At 43.8% G+C, this 23,848-nt stretch overlaps 1 protein-coding gene across 1 annotated transcript in view; it reads right to left on the bottom strand.

Moving 5' to 3' along the window:
• Positions 1–23,546, bottom strand: part of ERGIC3 (ERGIC and golgi 3) — a 29,035-nt gene extending 5,489 nt beyond the window's left edge. The window contains exons 1-9 of the mRNA XM_040435023.1: positions 23,459–23,546; positions 17,938–18,008; positions 15,949–16,036; positions 12,782–12,901; positions 9,561–9,657; positions 9,314–9,479; positions 9,173–9,230; positions 4,535–4,566; positions 3,586–3,682 (exon numbers count right to left, since the gene is read on the bottom strand). Of these exons, the coding sequence (XP_040290957.1) occupies positions 3,586–3,682; positions 4,535–4,566; positions 9,173–9,230; positions 9,314–9,479; positions 9,561–9,657; positions 12,782–12,901; positions 15,949–16,036; positions 17,938–18,008; positions 23,459–23,546 (817 nt within the window). The remainder of the gene's footprint in view (positions 1–3,585; positions 3,683–4,534; positions 4,567–9,172; positions 9,231–9,313; positions 9,480–9,560; positions 9,658–12,781; positions 12,902–15,948; positions 16,037–17,937; positions 18,009–23,458) is intronic.
• Positions 23,547–23,848: the final 302 nt, after the last annotated feature.

The raw sequence follows: 23,848 nt of genomic DNA, 5'->3' as shown, positions 1-23,848 counted from the left end.
AGGTAACCAAAAAATAGGTTTTAGCACAGTTTTTTTTTATTTATTTTTACAGCATTCACCTGAGGTCATGTGATATTTTTATAGAGCAGATTGTTACGGATGTGGAAATAAATAAAGAAAAAGTATGCATATTTAGGTAAGTTTTACACAATAATAGCATTTAAAAAAAGAAAAAGATGTTTTTGAGTCTCCATAGTCTGAAAGCCATAGCTTTTTTATTTTTTGACTGATTGTCTTAGGGTCTCATTTTTTGCAGGATGAGGTGACGGTTTGATTGCGCCTTTTTGATCGCTTGGTGTTGCACTTTATGTGATATTAGGGGACCAAAAAATTTTTTTTGGGCATTAGGTCATGTGATATTTTTATAGAGCTGGTTTTTATGGATGCGGCGATACCTAATGTCTACTTTTTTAGATTTATTTCACTTTGACACTAATAATTTGAAGAAAAAAAAAATACATATTTTGGTGGTGTCTCCATTGTCTGAGAGTCATGTTTTTTTTTATTTTTTGACCGATTGTCTTAGGTAGAGTCTCTTTTTTGCGGGATTAGGTGACTGATTGGTACTATTTTGGGGGCATGCACCTTTTTGATCGCTTGGTGTTGCAATTTTTGTGATGTAAGGTGACAAAATGGCTTTATTGGCATATTTTTTTTTTTTTTTAACGGTGTTCACCTGAGGGGTTAGGTCATGTGATATTTTTATAGAGCTTATTGCTACAGACGTGGCAATACCTGATAAGTATACTTTTTCTTATTTAAGTTTTACACAATAGCATTTTTTAAACCAAAAAATTATGTTTTTATGTGTCCATGTTTTGAGAGCTATAGTTTTGTTTTTTTTTGCGATTTTCTTATGTAGGGGCTCATTTTTTGCGAGATGTAGTGACTTTTATGGGTACCATTTTGTGGGACATATGCCTTTTTGGTCACTTGGAGTTGCACTTTTTGTGATGTAAGGTGACAAAAACTATTTTGACAGTTTTTTTTTATAGTGTTTATCGGACGGGGGCGGGTCATGTGATATACCGGTATTTATAGAGCCGGTCGTTACAAACGCTGCAATACCAAATATGTCTATTTTATTTATATTTTTTCTATTACTTAATTGGGGATTTTTTTTTTTTTTTAAACACTTTGTTTTATTTTTTTATATTATTTTTTTTTTGCACTTTTTCGTCCCCCATAAGGTCATACTCTCTGGGGCACATTTACCTTCACATTTTTTTGGTTTCACCATTGATTTCTCCTGTAACTGGGGCTGAGATAGTAGCCCCAGTTACAGAGGGAATACACCCCCCAGAGAGGCTGTACAGCAGAATACAACACTGTACAGCCTCAGTGCAGGGCTGATCGAGGTCTGTTGAAGACTCGACAGCTCCTCCACTCTCCCGGCCGTCAAATGACCGGGCCGGGACAGGAAGCGCATGGCGCTTCCTGATCTGTATACACAGTGCTCGGTGAGCGCTGTGTATACAGTGATCTAGAAGGCAGGAACACCTGGGAACTGTCCCTGCCTTCTCTCTGGGTTGCCCTGCTCTCACTGACAGCGGGCCCCCCGCTCTGCAGCTGCACGATTAGCGTGCAGCTGCCATCTCTGAATGGACGTTCAGGAACCTCCATTCAGAGATAAACATCCACCCATAGATGTTTATATCCTATGGGCGGATGTGAGGTGGTTAATAAACATCCCCACAGGACTATAAAGAGGAGTGCCGTCAAGTTTTAATAAAGTCAGCCCTCCCGGGTGAAGTCTAAATGTGCAGCCGGTAGAGCAGGTGGTCACATCGCCTAGGCAACTGTACAATGCCATACATATCCTTATTATCTAATCTGTTTTTATTTTCCAATTGTAGATTTTTTTAGTTATATTCCTGAACATGATTATGGGGGCGGCCATCTTGCCTGAGCTATACACAGCATTTAGAAAGCATTAAGAAAATTGCTTTACGTCGGCCCCATGGGCCATGGACACAATGGTCTGGAGGAGACCCTATTGACTTCTATGGGAGAGTTTTCTAGGCAAGGTCTGTGATTTGTGCAGAGGTCATTGTACTAGGGAAGAATAGATAAGATTTGACAATCGCCTATTGTGAATGAAGTATCCTGAAATATCTATACATTTAGATGGTATCATTACAGGCAGGATTAGAAAGACAAATAAGCAGGTAACTGCAGTAAAGTGATCTGTACAGACCACGAAAAGGCACCTGTTATAAGGCTTAGTGGCCAGTGAGAAAACTGCAGGATATTAAGGTTTTTTGTTTAAATATAGATATTGACTTGGAAAATTTTAAATAACAAAAAATTCTTTAAAAATATGTTAAAATGCGTTTTAAATAGGTCGTTTTCTGTTGACGAATTCCCTTTAAGGGTAGAGATTTTTTTGCGACTGTCGTGTCGCAGCATGTCACATTGCGACACCAATGAAATATATTTAATGAAAAGTCGCCATGTAACCAAACCCTTTTGTGTCGCAGCATGTCAATTTTCTCTACCCTTTGCAATGCAAAGGAAAACTGCAGCAAATCTGAAGCAGATTATTTGTGTCCCACGTGGACAGAGCCTAATAGTGGGCTGTCTCTTCACAGACCAACTGTTGGTGAATTGCAGATGTCATCAACCGCAAGCACCATTTAGGTTTTTCGCTGCGGGCAACATAGTGGGGGTTTCTCAAAGGCAGGATGTCACACTGCATCTATACTCGATTATTGCCATGTTCATTAAAGTAGACTGGTTGTTTCCATCTCTGCTGTTTTTGTGTATTTAATGCCATCATTATAGTAAAGTTTGCGCCATTTTATAGGAATCTGATTCAGTAGTGTTGCTGTATGGTGTCATACTTTTATGAAATTGAGATTTCCCTCCATCTCTACATGATAGAAAAATATGGGACTAGTGATGAGCGGCAGGGGCAATACTCGAGTTCGTGATATTTCGCGAATATTCGCCATATATTCGTGAATTAGAGGATTCATTATCTCGGTCATTATTTTCTTGATTGCGTAAATCGCCAATTGAAAAATTCGCAATACGAAAATTTGCAACACTACTCCTAAAGTCAAAGATATTGCAGCCTTCTCATTGGCCCACAAGCAAGAAGCAGGGAGGGATCATGTGTGCTGTTTAAAAAAAAAAAATCTTGAATATTCGAAATTACAAATTATATATATATTATATATATATATATATATATTATAACTATATTCTAAAAATTCGCGAATTCTCGAAGTGCCTATATTCACCATAAAAATTTGCAATTTGAATATTCGTGATCAACACTATATGGGACTCACTTTGTTTTTATAGTTTATGTACCAAGTGGGGAACGGCTTCTACAGTTGCTTGCTTGCTCTTGGAGGCACCGAACCTTACTTAGTACATGGATGCAATTCACAGTATCAGCAGCTAACTCTGTGGAACAGAACCTTCAGTGTGCACTACAGACTTGATAATGTATAATGTACTGACCGATGTGACAGAAGGTGGACCCATACCGGCGAGGTCAGCGAGCTGTATTATCTGTCCTATAGGGGCAAACTCAGCACAACAAAAATGCCAACAACAAACAAGCTTTTCACTTACACTGTAAAGTGGACACGCTTGTCCCATCGAGAGGATTCACTAGACCTGGATAGTCTCTTCCAAAGGAGAGATGTTTAATATGATGCGTCATATTAATCTGTGGGGGAAAATGACTTTTGTTTAGGATCTTTCATTTTAAGTGGAATGACTTGGGGTAAAAATCCATAACAGATTACAGTACAAGGCAAGTGGATGAGATTTTACAAACGTTAGCCACATGCTGTAAACAATTTCTGCACAAAAACAGGAACATGCTACAAATTTTTAAATGCTCATCCGGTTGTGGATTTACCGCAGATCTAGCCATGGATTTCACCATTTATCAAGGGAGAAAACCATGGTGAGACCACAGCGAATTGTACAGTGAAATCTGTCTGTAACACAATTACAAATATAAAAGAGACATTTGCTCAAGTGAGCAGAGGACTGTCAGGATGAAAAAGCTCAATTTTCATGCAGCGATCTCCTCCACAGTATGGGGAGGAGCGTTCACGAATGCCATCGCTCGTCCCCATGCAGAATCATTGTTTGCAGGAAGCAGAGGCTGTTTAGACGGCACAATTTCTTACCGTTAAGCGATGATTTAGGTAACCGCACCAACGATCCTACTACCCGATGAATGAGCACTTTGCGTAATCTTTTACACAGGCAGATTATCACTAACAAGAGTTCATCTGAACGCCTGTTAACAATAATCTGTCGGATGGTCGGTCGGTGTAAAGGGGCCTTAACTTACCATTGTGATCCATCTTAATCTGTCTCAGTCTGACACTCAGTTTGGTTTGCTGAATAGAATACATGTGTTTGATGTATACTTATTGCCAAGGTCATCCTGTCACTGGCAATATATATACTGCTCTATTATAATAAGCTTATGTGCATGGAAACTGATATTAGTATGAACTTGCACTGTAGTCAGCACAGCAGCATATACAAGAACAGAACTTACTGTGTCAAGTCCAAAGCTTTGCAGGTCATGGACTGTTGGAGAGAAAAAGAAATAAAATTAGCACATTTAAGATTAAATGGGAGTAAATTCTGATGACCGAAATCAGTGCTCTTTGAGTAACTTTTCCTATCAACACGGAGTAAAAAGTTTCTTTATATGTTGGATACAGCAAAATGCTTTTAGCACCCACAGTCTAGAAGCAACACGAGGACCCTCCATCTCCTGAGCCAGACTAAGGTCATTAAAAGGGGGGGGTTCAGCAGCACTGCAGGGATTGTGGTTGTAAACCAGCCACTAACATTTGTCAGTGTTACAGCTGTCTGAACACTGCCCTACTGTATGTACACTGCTGTTTTTGGTGTAGTTTTTTGAAGCTTAAATGGGTTTTCAGAGATTTATTAACTGAACACCCATCCTCTGAATAGGTCATCAGTAGTGTTGAGCGTGCAGTATTAGAATGTATGGGCTCTGATGAGCCAAAGTAAGTTATTCGCAAAGTCGAGAGTGACTTCGTTGAATAATATCGGTAGTTGATTTTTAAAGTGGAAAACCATTTTAAAACTTGAAACTGAACTCAGCTTTGCTTCCAAGTTTTAAAATGGTTTTCCACTTTAAAAATCAACTTCCGATGTTATTCAACGAAGTCACACGCGACTTTGAGAATAACTTACTTCGGCTCATCGGAGCCCATACATTCTAGTACTGTACGGAGACGAATCTCTGTACAGTATTATTTAAAACGTTTTGAACGAAGTGACATCGGATAAAGCATCCGAAGCTCACTTCACTCAACACTAGTCATTAGTATCTGATCGGTGAGGGACTGACACCCAGAATCCCCAATCAGCTGTTTGAGAAGGCACCGGCACACGATGTAGACCCCCGGTCCTCCACAGATCAGATAGTGAAGACCTATACAAAGGATAGCAGAGATATATATGAATGAAATATAAGTTTAACTGAATCTTTTCCCATAAAATTATCATCTGCTTAGCTCCTTCTGCTCTATGACCCGCTGCCTTCATATAGGACATGATCAGTTCCCTTTAACTAGTATAAGAGCCATGCCACACAGTGCAATCTTGTAATCGTTCAGATCATCGCTAAGAAGCATTCGTATAAATGCTCGTTAGCAATTATCTGGCAGTGTAATACTGCCGCTGATTACCAGATGGCAGGCAATTGGAATCTTCACAATCTGTTGATGGTAAACAATCATTCAGTATAGGGACAAGCGATGGCATTAGCGATCGCTCCTCCCCAGACTAAAGGAGGAGATTGCTGCATGTACGGTAATAGCAGCGGTCTCCTCCACTAGAGAGTCGGCAATTGCTTCCCTCCCGACAATCGCCTTAAAGATCTGTCCCTCTAATATAAGCCTCAGACCTATTCAAATGAATTGGGCTAAGTACAATACACACCCCACTGATAAGAATGGCGTGGTTTCTGAATAAAAGGCAGACTATTTTCTGTAATCTCAGACACTATTTTTTATTTTATTTTGTGGTTCTGCTCAGTTAGAGGCGCAAAAATCTAAAAAAATAACAGAAATGATGGACAGACATTAACAGCGAATGGACCATAAGTAGTGTTGACCCCACTGACTAATGTGATCCATAGTATTTTACCTAAAAGATGTGAACGAAGTCTAATGTCACTTATGGAAAAAAAGTAATGACATTTTATATCTTATGACTAGTGTTGAGCGAACTTCTGTTTTAAGTTCGGCGTCTAAAGTTCGGCTTCCGGTTAGCGAAGAATCCCGATATGGATTCAGAATTCCGTTGTGGTCCGTGGTAGCGGAATCAATAATGGCCAATTATTGATTCCGCTACCACGGACCACAACGGAATTCGGAATCCATATCGGGATTCTCCGCTAACCGGAAGCCGAACTTTAGACGCCGAACTTAAAACAGAAGTTCGCTCAACACTACTTATGACCCTTTTTTTTTTTTTTATATATACACACCAACACTATTCAGGAAAATTTATTACCGACATGTCACAAATCGATTTTCGCTAACTCCCAAAATCATTGCTTCATACAGGACACTGTAAACTGGAAGACTATGTGGACCGAGAGCATGACAACTATAATACAGCGACACAAGCACGACTGATGGGTGTTGTGATGAAGGATACGAGAGATAGAATAACTTACTCTCAACTGCGTGCACTGCACAGAGGAGAAGGCAGGAAGAGAAGAGAGAAATGGTTTCTTTATTATACAGCTACTATCACACCGAGCTTTCCCTGCAACCTACTGGTCAATGCTGGAGCTCCATAATGTATTCCCTTTCATTATAGATTAGTTGCGACCCCCCACCCCACCGAAACACTGAAACTGCAGAATGTTGATTGACTCACAGTGCTCCATTTATCCCATAGAAGTGAAAGGATTGGTGGGACAACACGCGCACTACCGCTTCATTCAGAGAGGGGGCCCCTCATTCTGGATAATGCAAGGGGTCCCAGGGGTCAGAATCCGCCCCCGTGATTTTTATTACCTATCCTGGTGATCGGGATACATCATTTTCATGGGATAACATCTTTATAAAGGAGTCGTTAGACGTGAAACTTATTGGTTGTTTGGACATTACAGCTAAAATCGCTCCGTGAGAAAGGTTACATGTGTACTAGTAAACTGCACAATACACTCTGATCATTTTATTTAACCCTATTAATGCAGAATGAATTGTAATTCAGCAACCACATAAATTCAGTGTCCCGTACAACTCCTCGGAGGTGCAATATGGCAGCACAGAGGTTATCTGCTGCTCTGTACTACCGAACAGTAGGAACTATGGGGATTATTTACTAACTCATATACGCCGGGTTTTCTGGCATATATCTACCTTAATGACCTGAGGGCCGCTCTTCAAGAAGACTGGGATGCCATGCCTCAGCAGACAATAAGTCGTCTAGTGAACAGCAGGAGACGTCGTTGCCAAGCTGTAATTGATGCTCAAGGCCACATGACAAGTTACTGACATTTTGTGGGGGTATACCCACCACTGGTGTTGGCTTTTGTTTCAATAAATTGTTTGAGATGAGGAAATCCCCATTGCTGCTTCTACTTAAATGCCCGACTTTCAGGATATAATATCACTGTAGCGTGAACTTTTTACGTTTTCCATAAATTTCACCTGAAAGCCAAATATCCCTAACTTTTTGTGAGTAGTGTAAATAATGGCCCCAAAGAGTGCCCCAGTGTATATATAATGCCCTATTCCCCCCCCCCCCCCAAGTAAGGGCTCATGTACACAAACGTATTTTCTTTCCGTGTCCGTTCAGTTTTTTTTTTTTTGCAGACCATATGCTGAACCATTAATTTCAATGGGTCCGCAAAAAAACAAACAAACATGTCCTATTATTGTCCGCATTACGGACAAGGATAGTACAGTTCTAATAGAGGCCAGCGGTTCCATTTTGCAAAATAAGGAATGCACACAGATGCCGTCCGTATTTTTTGCGGACTGCAAAATACATATGGTCGTGTGCATGAGCCCTAATGCCGACAGATCCTTTGTTTAAAAAAAAAAAAAAACAACACACACACACACACACACCTCCTTCCCCTTCTTGGCTGCTATTCACGGAGAGAAAGCCCATGGAAGTGCTTCCGTGGGGTTCCATGCCTCCGTTCTGCACTGCTCCTTTCAGATTGCGGACGCATTCAAGTGAATGGATCTGCATCCATGACACGTTATGAACACGGCCATTGCCCGTATATTGCAGACCAGCTGTTTGCGGACTGCAATACAGGCACGGCTGGGCAACAGCTGTGTACAGGATGCCTAAAAAGTATGTAAACTCTTGCGTGTCTCAAAGAGAGGCAAAACAAGGGCCCTCAACATTTCAGAGACTGTGAGGGAACCCTGACAAACCCAAACACAAGGCAATGGGGGACTTGGGCACATTCTGGATTTGTTGTAAAAGACCCAGTAGAGCGTTGTATTTTGGTGTAGAGAGAAAAAAAATCTAATAATAATTTTTTATAGTTTTACTTGCACAATACAGTACAAAATGCACAGACTCGACAGAAAATATTAATCTACAAGTTTAGCAAGCATGCAAACAGACAATGCACATTACGCAGAGTACATCTTCTCTTCAAAGAGAAATTTTTGAAACTGTAAAAGAAAATGTGCTAAAGAAACAGCCCACATAGTCTCCTTGTTTATCCTCCTGTTCAGATGCTGGTGTACTGTGCTCTGGGCATTCAACCATGCAAAAAGCTCTGAATGCTCTAAAAAGGGTTGTGGCAAGTTTTCAAGTTATCCCCCTATCCACAGAACGGGGGGGATCTGATGGAGCAGCAGGTTGGCCATGCGTCCTGTCACTCCATTCATTCTCTATAGAACCGCCGAAAACAGCAAAGCACTGTACTCGGCTATCTCCAGCAGTCCCATAGAAAATGAATGGAGAAGCAGGTTCCCGGGATCGGTGGGTATCCCAATGTTCAGAACCCCACTGATCAGTTCATTATCCCCTATCCTGTGGATAGGGGATAATCTGTAAATTTGGCATAAGCCCTTTACATCCAAAGTGGGATCCAAAATGATTTTGCGATCACAGTGCCAATGACATGATGAAAGAATCTGATTTCTTACAGTAAAGGACATGCAACACTTACCATGGACATGCGACTGCTGGAAGCTTTTTCCAGGGGCAAAATGAAAGTTTCCAGCCACCTACATCCAAAGAAACAAAGTCAACTGACACCAATACCAATTTTGTCAATGAGAGCAAGTCAGAGCATCTCCAAAGACAATACCTTGTTGACTTCTAAGAACCCATACACCTTGCATCCCTCATTCTTTTGCTCCTGCATCTTCTGACTGAACCCTTCCCGTTTGCACTGTTCTATTGAATCTGGGGTCTTGAATGCCCATCCTTTCCTCCGGTAAGCCTCTCGCACATCATCACATGAATTACAACACCTGCAGGAGATAGAAGGGGAGTTAGGACTGCACACACACACACAAAAAACATCTAAATATAAATTATTTTACGTAAAATACCTAAAATCCTCAGTTTCTGCACCATAGCAGCTTTCACAACGGTCTGGATCTAATGTTTTTGGGTCAAAAACTACAGGTTCTTCTGCTTGTCCTAAATCTGAAAACAGAAAATGACGAATAAAACATGGGTTAGAAATGAACATCTGGGAATTTCATAGCAGGATCGCAGTAAGAGCGCGTTTTGATTAAATACCTTGAGAAACACTGGTACAGAAACATACACTGAATGGCCACTTTATTACGGACAACCGTCAAGTAGCACCTTAGACCTCCATTGGCCTTCAGAGCCGCAGTAATTCACCAGGGCACAGATTCCACTAGGTGTCGAAATCGTTCAAGATTATTGGCCCACAGCAATTTATATGGAGGGGCTAACAAACTCTGAATGAACCATTCCACTTAGCCCCAGATATGATCTAGAGCAGGGCTTGCCAACCTGTGGCTCTCCAGCTGTTGTAAAACTACAACTCCCACTATTCCCTGCTGCAGGCTGATAGCTGTAGGCAGACTGGGCATGCTGGGAGTTGTAGCTTTGCAACAGCTGGAGAGCCGCAGGTTGGCCAGCCCTGATCTAGAGGATTAAGATCTGGGGATTGTGAAGGCCAATCCATGACTATATGACCCTTGTCGCAGGATGCATTGTGGTGCTGCCATGAAGGGATGAACTTTGTAGGACACAATGCTTAGGTTCACCCTACTGTTGAAATTTCCATCCACTCGAGGACACAGGATGTGCCAAGAAATCATTCCCCACATATCACACCTCCACCAGAATGAACTGCCGACACTTAAAGGGAAGGGTTCATTATGCTCCTTTCTGACCCTCCCATTAGCATGGTGCAACCAAAAACTGCATTCATCTGACCAGGCAATGTATTTATACACTTTTGCAAACTGGAATCCTGCCTTTTTGTTTCCCTTAGGGCTCATGCACACGAACGTGTACCGCCCGTTCCATGTACTGGAGACAGCAAATTGCGGTCCCCAATGCAAGGGCACCATCCGTGTGGATGGCGCACACCCATTCAACTTGAATGGGTCTGTGATCTGTCCGCACTGCAAAAAAAATAAAAATAAAAAATAAATACGGAAACACACTGTAGTGCTTCCGTGGGGTTCCATGCCTCTGTTCCGCACTGCACCTTCCGGATCCATGATGCAGGGCACAGACAGCTGGTGCCCGTATATTGCGGACGACATTGGTCGTGTGCATGAACCCTTAGACCAGTGGTTCTCAACCTTTCTAAAGCCGCGACCCCTTAATACAGTTCCTCATGTTGTGGTGACCCCCAACCATTACATTTTTTTCCTTGCTACGTCATAACTAATTTTGCTACTGTTATGAATTGTAATGTAAATATCTGATATGCAGGATGTATTTTTATTGCTACAAATTGAACATAATTAAAGCAGAGTAATTAATCACAAAGACAAAATGTTATATATTGTCAAATATTTATTTCTAATTACAAATAAATTAAAAATTTTGTATTGAAGCATGGTGTATAAATCAGTGGTGCTTCAAGTCCCCCCCAAATAAATAAATCAGAAGTGCTCAGGGTCCCCCAAATAAATAAATCAGCGGGGCTTCAGGTCTCCCCCAAATAAATAAATCCGTGGTGCTCGGGGTCCCCCAAATAAATAAATCAGCGGTGCTTCATGTCCCCCCAAATAAATTAAGCCTTGCTCAGCCAAATAATTAAAATAAAATTAGCCAGGCTCAATTAAATCATTGGTGGCAGTGGTGCTCAGCGGCGGTGTCATTAACGAAAAAACTCAGACCTCAGCAGACAGGCGGCCCGACTTACCCGTCCAGACGTCAGGCTCCTTCAAGCACAGGCAGTGATAGGACATCACTTCCTGTGCGCGAGGATAAGGGGCCGCTGCCGTTGTGCGGGCGACCCACAATAGGAAGCCTCAGGAGACCCCCCGGAAAGGGCCGATCGACCCCCAAAGGGGTCGCGACCCCTAGGTTGAGAACCGCTGCCTTAGACAGCAATGGCACTTGAACTAGCTGTCTGCTAATAGCTTATCTGTGATAGGAAACAAGTTTTGCATTCAGACATGGTAGTTTGTCATGTGTGCGTGGCAGCTGAAGGCAACCGTGTTGGTCCCGTGTTCATATGTGCCTGCATTGCTGCGAAAAATGAACTTCTGATATATGCAAATGAGCCCCTGAGACCAATGGGGGTGTTGCCGTTTAACCTAGATGCTCAGCTCTCTCTGCAACTGCCACGCCCTCTCCACTTTGAACAACAGGACCAGGCAAAGAAAAAAAAAAAAAACATCAAGCATGGCCATGTCAAACTGAAGAGGGTACTGCAGTTGCGGAGAGAGCTGAGCATCTAGGTGTAATGGTAATGCCCCCGTTGCTCCTAGAGGCTCATTTGCATATATCAAAACGTCATTTTTCTCAGCAATGCAGGGACATATGAACATGGGACCAACACAGATATCTTCAGCTGCCAAGTGCACATGTAACAGGTCAGCCAGTGTCATAGGTACAAAACTGCTGACAGATGTCCTTTAAGTCCAAGAAACACAAAGACTACAGCTGTCTACAGAGAATGAAGGTCAAGCCGGTTTCTATTTCTGCTCCCATGTTAGATCGGGGTTATATGATAAGTGGTCATTTAAGGAGGTTGTACACTTTTAGCCACTTTTAACCTCACAGAAAACCCCTACGACTTAGGCCGAATGCACACGGCCGTGTTCCGCGGCAGAGAGCGGTCCGTGGTATTCCGGGCTGGATTCCTGTTCAGAGCAGGAGCGCACGACGTTATTGGTTGCTATGACACCGTGCGCTTCATGCCACCGCTGCACTACAGTAATACACTCTTATAGTGTATTACTGTAGTGCAGCGGCGGCATGAAGCGCACGGCGTCATAGCAACCAATGACGCCGTGCGCTCCTGCTCTGAACAGGAATCCAGCCCGGCGTACCACGGACCACTCTCTCCCGCGGAACACGGCCGTGTGCATTCGGCCTTACACTGCAGACATGGGAACATTGTGCAGGTAGCACTATAGTCCATACAACATTACAAAGTTTTGTAACTGCCCCATGACATGATATAGAGCAAATTAATGTGGAAAATAAAGCCTGGAACGTTCTTTCTTTCCAATGATTCATTGATCCAGATGGATAATGTTTCATATAGTTCAATAATTCCAATAATGACAGATTAATAGCCGTGCATTTACACCCCTGCCACATTTACCATGCTTCTCGGCTTCTGAAGTCACTGGCTGCCCATCCTTGTCCAGCCTCTTCTTGAATAGATTGTGCTCCACATCCAACTGCTGCTCCCCAGCTACGTCCATAGCATCAATACTCAGATCTGACGTACAAGCGAGATGCAAGATCAGGAAAAGAGAAGTCACAGCCAAAATAAATAGCACTCTGCCTGCCTGGATTATATATCACTTACAGTAGTTATGTCACCACTTTTGTAGTTATGTCACATCAACACGGCAATTCACATTCTTCCAAACAGAAACATGTGTAATGATAAATCTGTGCTCTATGTGTGCGCCTATTAAGGCATCTGGATGACAAAGAGGAGGGTCCCAAGCTTGGGGTCCCACTCTATAAACCAGGAGTAGAAAACTGCTCTGTAAGGCCTCTTTTACACGGGCGAGTTTTCCACACGGGTGCAATGCACGAGTGAACGCATTACATCCGCACTGAATCCGGACCCTTTTATTTCTATGGGGCTGTGCACATGAGCAGTGATTTTCACGCATCACTTGTACGTTGCGTGAAAATCGCAGCATGCTCTATATTGTGCGTTTTTCACGCAACGCAGGCCCTATAGAAGTGAATGGGGCTGCATGAAAATCGCAAGCAAGTGCGGATGCGGTGCGATTTTCACACATGGTTGCTAGGAGACGATCGGGATGGGGACCAGATTGCTATTATTTTCCCTTATAACATTCTTAATACAGAATGCTAAGTAAATTAGGGATGGAGGGGTTAAAAAAAAATAAAAAATCATAATAAAACTCACCTCATCCACTTGTTCGCCCAGCCCAGCTTCTCTTCTATCTTCTTCTTTGATGACCTGGGAGGAAAAGGACCTTTGATGACATCACTGTGCTCATCACATGATTCATGTGATGGACCATGTGATGAGCGCAGTGACATCACCAAAGGTCCTTTTCCTCCCAAGTCAAAGAAGAAAACAGAAGAGAAGCCAGGCTGCGCGAACAAGTGGATGAAGAGAGTTAAATTAATTAATTAATTTATTTTTTAACCCCTTCATCCCTATTTTACTAAGCATTCTGTATTAAGAATGCTATTATTTTCCCTTATAACCATGTTATAAAAGGGAAAATAATAAAATCTACACAACACCGATCCCAAACCAGAACTTCATGCCGATTTTCCTCACGCGCATGCAAAATGCATTAAAACGCTTTGCACTCGCGCATTTTCCTGCAACGCACCCGCATCCTATCCGGCCTTCACACGCGACGCCCATGTGAAAGAGGCCTAAGAGAAGTTCCAGTTCTGGTAGATTCAAGCCAGGCTTCTATGACATGCCCAGCGTGACGCAGCTGCAGGAACAACCCCAGCCAACAGATAATTTTGTTGGGGTTGTTTCTTTATATAAAAAAAAAAAAAAAAAACACACAACAGTAACCATTTTGCATAAAGCACTTACAGAAATTGATTCCAAATTTGATAGTGCTTTGTGATATACATGGTTAAGATTCAGTCAAGAGTCCCTCAAATGTCTTGTAAGCTACAAGGACATGCCACGTTTGTCTCCAGAAGTTACTATGGACTATCTGTGTCTGTGCAAAGAAAGACAGCACTGGAGAAATGAATCTTCTTAGGTCTTAAGTGAAGACATTAAATCCTTATGATAGGAAGATTAATGCATCTCATGATTGCGATATTTCATCTAATGATTGTTAATGGGATCTCACAACCTGTTGTATTAGTGGTTACAAGTTGCATCGAGTTTGACATCAGATTGCAAAGTACGTCGGCTGTGACCTGCTGTTGTGTACCCCTAGCCTTAAAGGGATTTAATTCTTAAAATGCTGATGGGCTGTAACCCGCATGCTGGTATATGGAATCTCGTAGTGATCACAGCACTCTATCTATTCTGACTGGTTTGGGTGCACGTCGTGGTCTGTTCCTGGCTCCACCTCTTGGAACGTATAAGTATTCAACAATTTAGACAGCACTCCAGATTTTGCTCAAGTAATTTTTATTTGCATTAGCCGGACATAGTGGTTCTTTTTGTAACAAAGTTTCGGGCAGAAAGGATGCCCTTCATCAGGCTAGTCGTTTGCACATGTGGTTGTGGATGACCGGCATAGTAACCCGCATGCTGGTTTAGATGCAGTTTATAGAGAATTTTAATTATGTTAGGAGTAGTCTGCTGTTTTGTGCTACACAAAAACATGCACTAGCAGATGCAACGGCAAAACTGGATCCACTGCAATATACTTATACAGTTGGAAGGGGCCACGTACAAAGCAATACCAGTTTTCCACCAAATCAAGGAAAATTAACCAACTGTTTTGCCCCAGTCCAGCTCCAGCAGTGCTGCTTTAGATGCTGCCATCTCCTGAATGGTAGCAGAAAACATGTAACTGGTCTTGTTTGAAAGCTGACATTCCAAGCTTTCAGACAATGACAGCAATATGTTTAGTACAGGGGAAGATATCACTGGTAGAAATCGGGATGCTGTAAAAGTAAAAACATTTTTTTCCCGACTCGATTTCCAACAGTGATTTCTCCTCTGTTGCTTGGACTTCTGCTTTTGTCTAAAAGCCTGGAATGTCAGCTTTCAAACAAGACCAGTTGCATGTTTCTAGCTGCTACCATTCAGGAGATAGCAGCATCTAAAGCAGCCCTCCCCCTCTAGTTAGCTACTTTTCCCACTGTCAGAGCTGGACTCGGGCAAAACAGTTAGGTGGTTAAAGGGGTTGTATCATCTCATACACTGGGGGCATATCACTAGGATTCCGACCTCTGGGACCTGCACCTATCTTTAGAACGGAGCCCGCAAAGAGAAGGAGGGTGCACCGCGTATGTGCAGCGGCCCTCCTTCCATTTCTATGGGATTGCCGACAATAGCCGAGCAATAAGCTTGGCCATTTTAGTCAGCCCCATAGAAGTGAATGGAGCTTTGGCTGCGCTTGCCATTCAATTCAATGGGACTTCCAATGCTCGGTACGCCCTCCTTCAGTTTGTGGGTTCTGTTCTAAAGATAGGTGCGGGTCCCAGACGTGGGACCCATACCTATCAGACATTGGGAGCAAATCCTAGTGATATGCTCCTAATGTATAAGATGACATAACCCTTTTAAAACATTTGCAAGAACGACCTGTATGATAACCAAAAACAAGTATGGGAGAGTTTACTCACAGGCACAGGGCATATGTGGAAAGATTATATCAATGTTAATCTTTAACTTGTCGCCCCTAGACTTGTCAACAAATAATTCTGGATAGACCTGAAGAGAAGAAGAAATGACAGAGAAAAGCAAAAAATAATTATTGTAGTATACAAACTGGAAACAGATGGCACGTTATTTCAATTCCTGGCATTTAAACTCCATCTTACATCTTGATTGCTGGCTTCCCCCTTTACTGGATATGGATTAAAGGGAACCTGTCACCTCTACTATGCTGCCCTCACTGAGCGTTTCTAAATGTTCATTGTGTTACCCTAAACATATAAATTACACTTATAATTTCATTTACAGACGAATTCAATAAGTATTATGCATGTTTTTTTTACACAATAAAAGCACACAGAGCTATGGGGACTGGGTATTGCGGATGTGCTAGCGGCCATCTAGCAACCCATGTCCTCAGCTCTATACCCAAAATCCAGATGACAGGTTCCCTTTAAAGGGAACCTGTCACCATGAAAATACAATGCAATCTGCAGGCATGTTATAGAGCAGGAGGAGCTGAGCACATTAATATACAGTTTTACAGGAAAAGATTCAGTAAAACTTGTCAATTATGAAATTTAACCTCTGCTCATTTTACGCATTGGAGTCATGTGGGCGGAGCCACTCAGTGACTGACAGCTAACTCTGCATGACTAAGGATACAGGGAAAGCTGTCAATCACTGGGAAGGACCACCCACAGGATTCCAATGCGTAAAGAGAGCAGAGGTTAAAATGTATAAATTACAAGTTTTAGGGGGAGCTCACATCATTATCTTTCCGTCCTTCTTAAGAAAAAAATTAAATAAAAATGATCCTGTTAAAAAAAAAAAAAAAAAAAAAAAAAAAAAGGATCCTGTGCATCAGTTATGCACATTTGGCCTCCATTTGAGACGGGGGAAAAAAAACACCTGCATGCAGTAAATTTAGGTTCTGGTACAAAAAAAAAAAAGTGACAAATAGAAGGCACAGATTCACTGCCCCTCAAACTGTTCAAAATTCACCAAATTTATTAAGAAGACGCTTTTTAGAAAATTTTCAAGTCATGCACACTATAGGGGAGATTTCTCAAAACTGGCGTTTTCTACTCCAGCCTAAGATATCCCCTGCTCTATCGAAGGACGGAGAGGCTCTGGCAGTCCATGCCCCTAAACTGAAATCTATGGCAGCTTGGCAGTATTCATTTACACCAGAAAACGGCAGTAGACCTGCGATAGATATACACCATAGACCGGTGTCTGCGGATCACACAGAAATTACAGCCCAGGACATGATAGTGAAATTAAAAACTTAAAGTCCAATATCCCGACAACTTTGCTGTGTAAACAGCATTGTCAAGGGTAATTGTCCTTGACCCCCTGGATAACACTGTTTACAGACGGAAACTTGTCGGGATATTGGACTCTTACCTTTTAATTTCAGTATCATGTCCTGAGCTGTAGTTTACCCTCTCCATACTCCCCTTCTGCTGTTATGATGTAGGGAGGTTCGTTCCCATCGCCGAATGTTTTCATCCGTGCAACGGGGAGATGCGGCGGCGGTGCCAGTATGAGAAGCGGCGTGGGCGACGGGGAGCGAGGCAAGTACAACCTCTGTGAGGGGCCCGGGCATATAAGGGGGGGAAACATTATAGAAGTTGGATAACCCTTTTAACAAAGTAAACTTAAAGGAGTTATCACATAAAAAGTATTACTATGCAATTAATAGGGCATTTTAAATCCCGGCCACCAGAGAGGCTGATGCCTTCTCCTATAGTGTGCAAGCATGACCACCACTGATGGATTGCAGGGTGGAAAACGAGCAGTGTATAATGTGATGGAAAAATGAATCCAGCCAGCAAAGGAAGTAATATGGATAATAACAATACATTAGGAAGTGCCTTGTATTATTAACTTTCTCTACGTGATAAATGCCATTTGCTAAAGCGAGACAACCCCTTTAAAAGGTTTGTACTTACTTCTTTAGTGAGAAAGTACTGGAGCTCAGAGAAAAATAATATTAGCATTATAAGCCCGCTGATCACGGTGACTAGAGGAAAAAAAAAAACAGGAAGAAAATCAGTTAATGCAACAAAATACATAGAATTCGTGGCTACAAACAGTGTTAAAATGCTGTGCTTGCTGAGCATATCCATAGGCCATCTTCACCCATTGCAAGCCAAAACTGTGTTCTTAAAGGGGGATTCCCAACTGAGACAATGGGGGCAATATCGCTAGGAGGTGGGACCTGCACCGAGAGCGGCACGGGGAAGGTGGTGGCCAGAGGACCCCGGGTTTCCCCGCGTTCAGCCACCACCAAGTGCTCTCCCCATAGTAGTGAATGGGAGCGCACCACGCTTGTGTGACCATCGCTCCCATTCTCTGTGTAGGTGTGGGTACCACTGGTGGGACCTGCACTTATAAGACAATGGGGGCATATCCTAGTGATATGCCCCCATTGTCTGAGAAGGGAAAACCCCTTTAAAGGGGCTGTCCAGTTTCAGTAAGAAACCAGTCAAAAGTGGAGAATGGCCTACAATATATGATAGATGGTCACTTACCTTACAGATCCTGCGCCATCACTTTGGTTCTCCAGGACAGGCTCTGTTTAGGCTACTTTCACACTAGCGTTCGGGGCTCCGCTTGTGAGCTCCGTTTGAAGGGTCTCACAAGCGGCCCTGAACGCATCCGTCCAGCCTTAATGCATTCTGAGTGGAGGCGGATCCGCTCAGAGTGCATCAGTCTGGCGGCGTTCAGCCTCCGCTCCGCTCAGCAGGCGGACACCTGTGACATCCGTTTGAAGATGACACTATATGGCTCAATCTTCAAACGGATCCGCCCCCATTGACTTTCAATGTAAAGTCTGGACGGATCCGTTCAGGCTACTTTTACACTTAGAAATTTTTCTAAGTTATAATGCAGACGGATCCGTTCTGAACGGATGCAAACGTCTGCATTATAGGAACGGACCCGCTCTGAACGCTAGTGTGAAAGTAGCCCAGTTGCAGCGATGACATCACATTCACAGCACGTTACAGCCAATCACTGGCCTTTTCGGTTAACTACTGAGACCAATGATTGGCCGCAATGGTCACGTGTTGTCGACATGACGTCATCGCTGCACCTGGGTAAACAGAGCCCGTCCATGAGAATCAAAGTGACGGCGCCGGAGCTGAAAGGTAAGTGGTCATCTATTATTTAATGTAGGCCATTCCCCAGTGTTGACAGTTTTTTTTTACTGAAAGCCCTTTAAGGCTTGGCATATCATGGTATGAACAGCGCCCAGACTTCTACAGCACGGTATATGTTTTTCCTGTGGGCAGCCTATGCAGAGGCACACCCTGCAGTCTTCTGGAGGAGGTATACGTCAGGAAATCCTCCCAACATATAGCTCCAATGGAAGCTCAAAGAAATGGTGAGAGGGATTTCAGTATTTTTTTATCCAGAGTAATCTGAAAATTCCCCAAACACAATTGGATGGATGGTAAGCCCTGGGGCGGCCGCGCAGACTCTGCTTCCATTTGGTTCTTTATAACGGACAGCAAACATTTTACACGATCTTGATGTTAAGTCACATGCAAGCTTCCTTTCATTATAACCATTTGCTGATCCCAACACTTATTCTGCCTTTAGAATGAAATGAATAGTCTGAATGCACACGAAGGGTTAAATGCCACGTGTACAGCAGCTTCACGCTTCACCAGTGTGTGTTTGCCGTCTGTAAAGCAATTATGTACCCGACGTCTCTTTCCAACACAATGGAGCTTAGCGGTGTTTTTTTTTTTTTAGCCGTGAACAAAACGTGGACGAGTTACCCAAAAGCAACCAATCAGATCTCTGAATTCACCTTCTAAACTGCACTACAAAAATGAAAGCTAGAATCTGATTGGTTGTTCTGAGCAAGCGAGCGACCTTCTTGTCGCCATAAACCATAAGGTCTGGCGAGCGCAGCAGCACTTGTTACCAGGCAGCAGCTTGTAGGGCTCACCTCACGCATTGCACCCGCGCGGAAAACTCGCCCGTGTGAAAGGGGCCTTACAGTTTCACAGCAGCTGGAGTGCCGAAGCTTGCTGATCCCTGTTATAACATTTAAAAGGGGTTCCCAGATACTGAAAATGCCTTTTCATCTTTCCTCTGGGGGGGGGGGGGGGGGGGGGACTCACATGCCACTGAATCTCTGGTTACAGTGCCGAGTCCCCAATCAATAGCCTCAGTGGTCACGTGCCGCGACTGCACACTTCACCGCTGACTCCAAAGGTGCTTTGCTCATCTCTACTGATGACCTTCTCGCAGCTCACCAACCACAGTGCGGTACATTGTATAGCGGCTGTGCTTGGTATCATGGTCAGCCCCATTTACTTCAATGGGGCTAAGCGCAAGACCAAGCACAGCCGCTAAACATTGTACCGAACTGTGCTTGGTGAGCTGCGAGAAGGTTGTGGCGCTGACAGGAGCCCTGCTGCCTTCTCAAACAGCTGATCCACAGGGTTCCAAGGTGTCGGCCACCATCGATGACCTATCTCGGGAACCCCTTTAATTGGTCGGACAATCTTTTTATTGTACTACCAACTACGTGTTGCATCTGTATTTTGCGGACCCAACAGACATATGTATACGGAAAGCACATGTACTTTCTGCATCCATGATATGTCCATTCTGCAAAATAAAAATACTAAAATGTCCACAAAAGGCGGACCCTGGACACATTGGGTCCACAAAAAAATGTGGTCGGCACACGAGCTGCATCGGCATTTTGAGGACACGGTTTTGAGATACAAAAATGTTACAGAAGCAGAATGGTCTAAAATGTTGTAAATATAGTTAAATATTTGCTTAGGTAAAATGAGAGAACTCAGCCGAAGAACACATGCCAACGTTTAAGATTTACCTCAGAAAGTTGGCAGCTAGCGCTGTTCATGTACATGGTATTCCGGGCTTTCTTCTTCTTGAATTAAACAAACAAGCTCTGCCCGTTGTGCAGTGGACGCAGCTGGGTACTATTCACGTGAATGGAGTGGACAGAGATTTGTAGTTTGGCACCTGAGTAAGGCCTCCTGCACACGACCGTAGGTGTCCCGTTGCCGTATTGCAGACCGCATTTGCGGATTCGCAATACATGGGCACCGTCCCGTGTGCATTCCGCATCACGGATGCGGACCCATTCACTTCAATGGGTCCGCAAATCCGGACATGCGAAATAGTGCGGAACGGAAGCACTACGGAATGCTTCCGTGGGGTTTTGTCCCGTACTTCCGTTCCGCAAAAAGATTTTAAAAAATGTCCTATCTTTTTGGGGAACAGCCGGATTGCGGACCCATTAAAGTAAATGGGTCTGCGATCTGCTGCCCCACGGTCAGTGTTCGTGCATGGCCACGGGGCGCACATGTTCGTGTGCAGGAGTCATAAGGGGAAGTTCACATCACCGTTATTTTTCCGTTCTTCTGATCCATCAGAAGAAGAAAAAAAGGGATCCTGTGCATCAGCTTTGCACATTTTGCATCTGTTTCAGCCATTTCCCTTTGAGACCCGTACTGCACACACAGCATGATTAGTAGTCCACAATGTAGTTGTCCATTATAACGGACCGGTACATGCTACTATTCTCCCTGACAACCAACCACAGTTTATGGAACACAAACATTAGTCCTTACACTGTCGTTGTCAGTGAGCACCATAATAGCAGTAGTCCATAAACGGAATTAGTCAGTGAGGAGAGTAGGATAATCCATAAAGCAGTGCTGGCCAACCTGCGGCTCTCCAGCTGTTGCAAAACTACAACTCCCAGCATGCCTAGAGTGCTTACAGCTATCAGCCTACAGCAGGGCATGGTGGGAATTGTAGTTTTACAACAGCTGAAGAGCCGCAGGTTGGCCAGCCCTGTCAAAGTATGGGGAGGACGCTGGGAGTGGCAGTGCAATAGTCTGGGAGCTGTACTACATTCCGAGCAGTTGTCAGTGTCACTTTATGAATGCTAGGCTAAAGGTAGTCTAAGCGGAATAATCCATAATGTCAGGATTCACCCAAGGCCACTTGTCGAAATTTTGTAATACAGAGCCCTTCCATAAGCACTCTGCATTATTCTCACTCACTTCTAAAGAAATGACTATTCTCACTCGCAAAAGCGGACAGTAAGAGGACTTGTTCTAGAACGGCGAACAGCCCCATGGATCTTCAAAAAATACAGATGTGTGCACGGCCACGTAGAAATGAATGGGTCATTTTGCCATCTGCAAAAAATGCAGACAGCACACGGTTGAGAAATACGGGCATGTGCATGATGTCTAAGGCCTTATGCACACAACCGTATATATTTTGCAATCCGCAAAAAACGGATCTGCAAAAAATACGGATGACATCTGTGTGCATTCCGTATTCTGCAGAACGGAACAGCTAGCCCCTAATAGAGCAGTACTGTCCTTGCCCGTAATGCGGACAATAGGACATGTTCTATTTTTTTTCGGAACAGAAACACAGAAAGAAAATACGTTCGTGTGCACGAGCCCTAAGGCTGCAATCACATGGTCATGTGCGGTGTATGAAATGCAGTCCGTGTGATGGCCACATTTTCCAAACCAACGTGGGATGAACTCACTGCATCTTAGTGACCTACAATACTGTGAGGTCTAGCCCAACCGTGGGTCTACCTGCCAGTATTCAAATGACACTGAGTGCAGGATAGTGGACAACATTACAGATCACTATGGTCACAAGCGCCACATTTCATGTACTGCATACGATACTTCCCTACAGGGCACCTGCGGGAATACCGGGTACACAGCTATTACAGGACGCCTGACAGTGGGTATACCGGGTACACAGCTATTACAGGGCGCCTGACAGTGGGCATACCGGGTACACAGCTATTACAGGGCGCCTGACAGTGGGCATACCGGGTACACAGCTATTACAGGGCACCTGACAGTGGGCATACCGGGTACACAGCTATTACAGGGCACCTGACAGTGGGCATATCGGGTACACAGCTATTACAGGGCGCCTGACAGTGGGCATACCGGGTACACAGCTATTACAGGGAGCCTGACAGTGGGAATACCGGGTACACAGCTATTACAGGGCGCCTGACAGTGGGCATACCGGGTACACAGCTATTACAGGGCGCCTGACAGTGGGCATACCGGGTACACAGCTATTACAGGGCGCCTGACATTGGGCATACCGGGTACACAGCTATTACAGGGCGCCTGACAGTGGGTATACCGGGTACACAGCTATTACAGGGAGCCTGACATTGGGCATACCGGGTACACAGCTATTACAGGGCGCCTGTCAGTGGGTATACCGGGTACACAGCTACTACAGGGCACATGACAGTGGGTATACCGGGTACACAGCTACTACAGGGCACCTGACATTGGGTATACCGATACACTACTATTACAAGGAGTCCGTCAGTAGACAGGAGTGACATCTGTCTGCTGAGGGCTGCTCCCTGTCTACCGCAGGCCGTGAACCCATTTATGTACTAAGCCCCGTCCTTACCCACTGCTCCGCCGCACGTCTTCACTCTGAAATCTTCCAACGTTTTGGGATAAGCATCAAATTGCCGGAGCCGGTGAAACGCCTCCATCTTCTCAACCGGAAGCAGACAGCCAGCACAACACTTCCGGGTCCATTTACTATACGTCCTAATTCTATTGGTCAGACTGACAGCCAATAACGCAGCTGCTTTCTTTTGACGCATGCGCAGTTGAATAGAACCAGTGGGCCAGCTCGAGATTGGAAACGTCAATGGGTCTGCCCCGTACGTCGAGAAGCCGGAGTGAGGCGCACGCGCGTTTCTGTTTCATTAGACCAAGGATCGCTGCTATGGTGCCATCTAGCGGCATTTTAAAATTATTAGTGTCTGTGATATTTAGAAACAATTTCGCA

This window comes from Bufo bufo, chromosome 6, assembly GCF_905171765.1.
Source record: "Bufo bufo chromosome 6, aBufBuf1.1, whole genome shotgun sequence".
NCBI classification, from domain to species: domain Eukaryota; kingdom Metazoa; phylum Chordata; class Amphibia; order Anura; family Bufonidae; genus Bufo; species Bufo bufo.
Note: the sequence above shows the minus strand (reverse complement) of the source record. Positions and strands in the feature narration are given on the sequence as shown.